Source organism: Cebus imitator, unplaced genomic scaffold (genome assembly GCF_001604975.1).
Source record: "Cebus imitator isolate Cc_AM_T3 unplaced genomic scaffold, Cebus_imitator-1.0 Scaffold449, whole genome shotgun sequence".
Taxonomy (NCBI): domain Eukaryota; kingdom Metazoa; phylum Chordata; class Mammalia; order Primates; family Cebidae; genus Cebus; species Cebus imitator.
Window position 1 is genome coordinate 1,527,082 of NW_016107764.1, and position 3,264 is coordinate 1,530,345.

General features: G+C 61.6%; 1 protein-coding gene across 1 annotated transcript; it reads right to left on the reverse strand.

Moving 5' to 3' along the window:
* Positions 1-650: 650 nt before the first annotated feature.
* SLURP1 (secreted LY6/PLAUR domain containing 1) lies at positions 651-3,059 on the reverse strand. The gene is made up of 3 exons (XM_017511477.1): positions 1,988-3,059; positions 1,502-1,621; positions 651-981 (listed from the first exon to the last, which is right to left on the reverse strand). The coding sequence occupies exons 1-3, from the start codon at positions 2,043-2,045 to the stop codon at positions 842-844; spliced, it is 318 nt and encodes a 105-aa protein (XP_017366966.1). The 5' UTR covers positions 2,046-3,059; the 3' UTR covers positions 651-841.
* Between the last annotated feature and the right edge of the window lie 205 nt (positions 3,060-3,264).

Here is a 3,264-nt window from a genome sequence, read left to right on the forward strand (position 1 = left end):
GGGGCCTGGAGAGGGACAGCATCTGGGGGTGTCTCAGGCCCACAGCAGCCCGTGCTACTGCTGGCTCTGCCCACCTCCTGACGATGGCACAGAGCACTGTGACTGTGACGGCACAGCCAGGGCCATGCAGAGGGGGAGAGGATCCTGAAAGCCAGGTCTTCGGGGCCACAAGGACCCCCAGCTCCTCAGCTAACCTCTTGTGTCCCAAGGGGACTGCGGGCAGGAGGTGACGGGAACCCTGGAGCTGTGTGATTCCAGCAGGCCCAGGTGCACACACCCAGGAAGACCCCTTGGGCTAGGCAGGCAGAGCCAGATGTATCCACCCTTGGAGGAAAGCGGATTCCAAATCTGAGCTTCCTTTCTGCCCTAGGCGGAGAGTGAAGCCTCCGGGGTTTGAGGGGAGAGTCTTATCGGGGAGAAGGTCCCTGGGCTAGAGAACAGGCTCTGATCTGAGACGCCAGGCTAGTTTGCAGCAGGAAAGGGGCCCTGGAGGCATTCCTCGCCCGTCTGTGTTTTCCTGTCTGTGAAATGGGTCACAGGGGCTCTGGGTGAGAGGGAGGGGCAGGCGCCTAGAATGTGGTGTGTTCAGCCTGGCTCTCCCAAAGGCCGGTGCTGCGGGGTCTTGATGCCCAGGAAGGACAGTGGTCATCTCCACTCTCGGTTAATTTGTCTTTATAAGTTTGGGGTGTGGAAGGCAGAGGGCGCCCCTGGTGTGGTTCTCTCCTCTCAGACCCCTTGAGTGAGCTGTGCTCCAGCAGCAGGAAGCAGGGGGAGGTGACGCAGGCGGAGCCAGGCCCCGTCGGACAGGAGGCGCCTGAGGAGCGCCTTCCACCCTGCCGCCCTAGGCTCCGAGTTCTGAGTTGCAGAGGTCTCGGAAGCAGCAGAAGATCAGGTGGGCATCCCCGATGCTGTCGGGGTCAGTGGCGATGCAGGAGCTTGAGCAGGAGCGGGTCACCATGGGTGTCTGCTGGAAGGGGTACTCTGCAGGGTGGGCCAGCGTCAGAACACACACCCGCCTCAGCGCCTGCCTGCCGCTGCGCTGCTCCCAACCATGCCCTGACCTTGCCCTCCCTGGGATCCCCCATTCCTAATGGCTCAGATCTGTGAAGCCTCCCAGGCCCAGCCTCCTCCTGCCATGACCTGTTTATGAATTATAACACCAGGCCTTGTCGGACTTCAGTGCCCGCCCCGAGATGGCAGCCCGAGCCCAGAAGCTGTGGCAACAGCACCTACTGGGTCTGTGCCAGAGCTGGGGTTTGAGCCCCACAGGGGACCCCGGCCTTTAAGCCCCACCCACCACCAGCGCCTGGTGCCCCAGGACTGGATCTCAGGGGGCTGTGCCACCCTGATGGAAGGCACCCCTTCTAAGGGGTGGCAGCCTGTCCTGCCCTGCCCACCTGCTGCCTTTTGGGTCGAGAGGAGCACCAGCAAAGGAGGGAGGCACTCGGGGGCCGTGGCCCTGACTCCAGGGCACCCAGGGCTGCCGCGGGCCGGGCCTCACCTGCCTCCACCATCACCAGCTTGGTCGTGCAGGCTGTGTCCTTTGGCTTGCAGTAGGTAATGTTCTTGCAGAACGCAGGGTCTGTGGGCTGCTCACAGGTGTAGCACCTCAAGGCCTCACCTGGGCGAGGGGTGGAGGTAGAACTCATCGTGTGGCCTCGGGGGCCTCAACCCGGAACCAGGAGGAGGCTGGGCTTAAGGAGTCCCACTGACATCCTTCAAGGCCCCATTGGCTGAGCCACAGACTTGAATGCCACATCCCTCCACCAAGCCTCAGTCTCCCTTCCTGCAGAATGGAGTCATGACCCCTGTCCCAGGGTGAAGCTGGGCTCTGGAAGCCAGGAGGCTCACTGAGAATGAGGGGGGTGAGCCCCATGGACACCTAAGGAGGCCCTCAGCCACAAAGCGCCCCCAACAGCCCCAGCCCCCTAGGCAGTGGGCAGACAAGCTCAGAGGCAGGGTCCCCACCAGCATGCGGCCCACTCACCAAAGCCCATGCTACAGGCTGTCACGAGCAGCAGCTGCACAGCCCAGCGAGACGCCATTCCTCCGTGCTCAGGAGCAGTGAGAGGCAGCCGGCCTCACAGCAAGGGTTTATACCCAGCCCCTTGGGCAATGGCTTCTGGGCGGTGGAGGAACCGGCCGTGTGAGTCAGGAAGGTGGTACAGGGCCCAGTGGGGAGGCAGCTGGCAGGAACATGGCAGGCGGGCAGGGAGCTGGATCTGGGAGCTCTGTCTGAGGATGATGGCCCTGCCCTCTGCTTGCACACCTCCAACACTGGGGAACTCACCCCTCCCCAGCCATGTCCTGTGGCCCTGGGACAGCTCTGCAGAGAAGGCCTTTCCCACTAGCTCAGACTGCCCCTCTGATGAGCCCCACGTCCTGGCTGTGCCTCGGGGGTTTACATAAGCCACCCAGCTCCAGCCTTGGGGACCCTTAAGACCCAGGTTCAGTGTGGCCTCTGCCCTTGTTGCTCTAGCCCTGCCTGGCACCCCCTCCCTGCAGCCCCCTCCACATGCCTCTGCCTGGTGTGCACCTGATACACACCTGCAAGGTGGAGGCCAGAGGCAGGAAGCAGGTGTCAGGTGAGGGTAGCATGGGCCAGCCAGAGCTTGCTCAGGCTGACAAGGATGGGCCCAGGAGTGGCCTTCATCACTGCCAGCCCCTTCCCACTAATAGCCTTTAGACCAAGCCTGCGTGTCTTGGTTTTAAGCGCCTGACAGCAGGGCTCTGCTCACCTTCCAGCCTCCTGGCCTCTGTTGTCAGCTCTTCACTGCCTGTTTCCCACCACATGCTATTCCTTACCCATACCTGCCTATGCCTGCCTCTCAGTGAGCACACTGCTGGTCTCCCATCTCACGTCTGCATCTTCCCCATGCTGTGAGGCCCGCTACGGTGCTTCTCCTCCACATCCTTCAGCCATACCAGCCTCTCTGGTTTCTCCATCCTCTGATGTCCTAATGGGTGGTTGTATGCAGAGATGGGTGGATGAGATGAGTGGATGAATGGGGGATAATAGGGGATGGGTGGGAGATGGGTGGATAGATGGGTGGGGGATGGATGAGGAATGGGTGGAGGATGAATAGAGGATGGGTGGGGGATGGACAGATGGATGAGTGTGGCATGAATATGGAATGGATGGGGGATGGATGGGTGGATGGTGGGAGATGGATATGGGATGGATGGGTGGATGGATGGGGGATGGATGGGTGGATGGTGGGGGATGGATATGGGATGGATGGGGGATGGATGGGTGGATGGTGG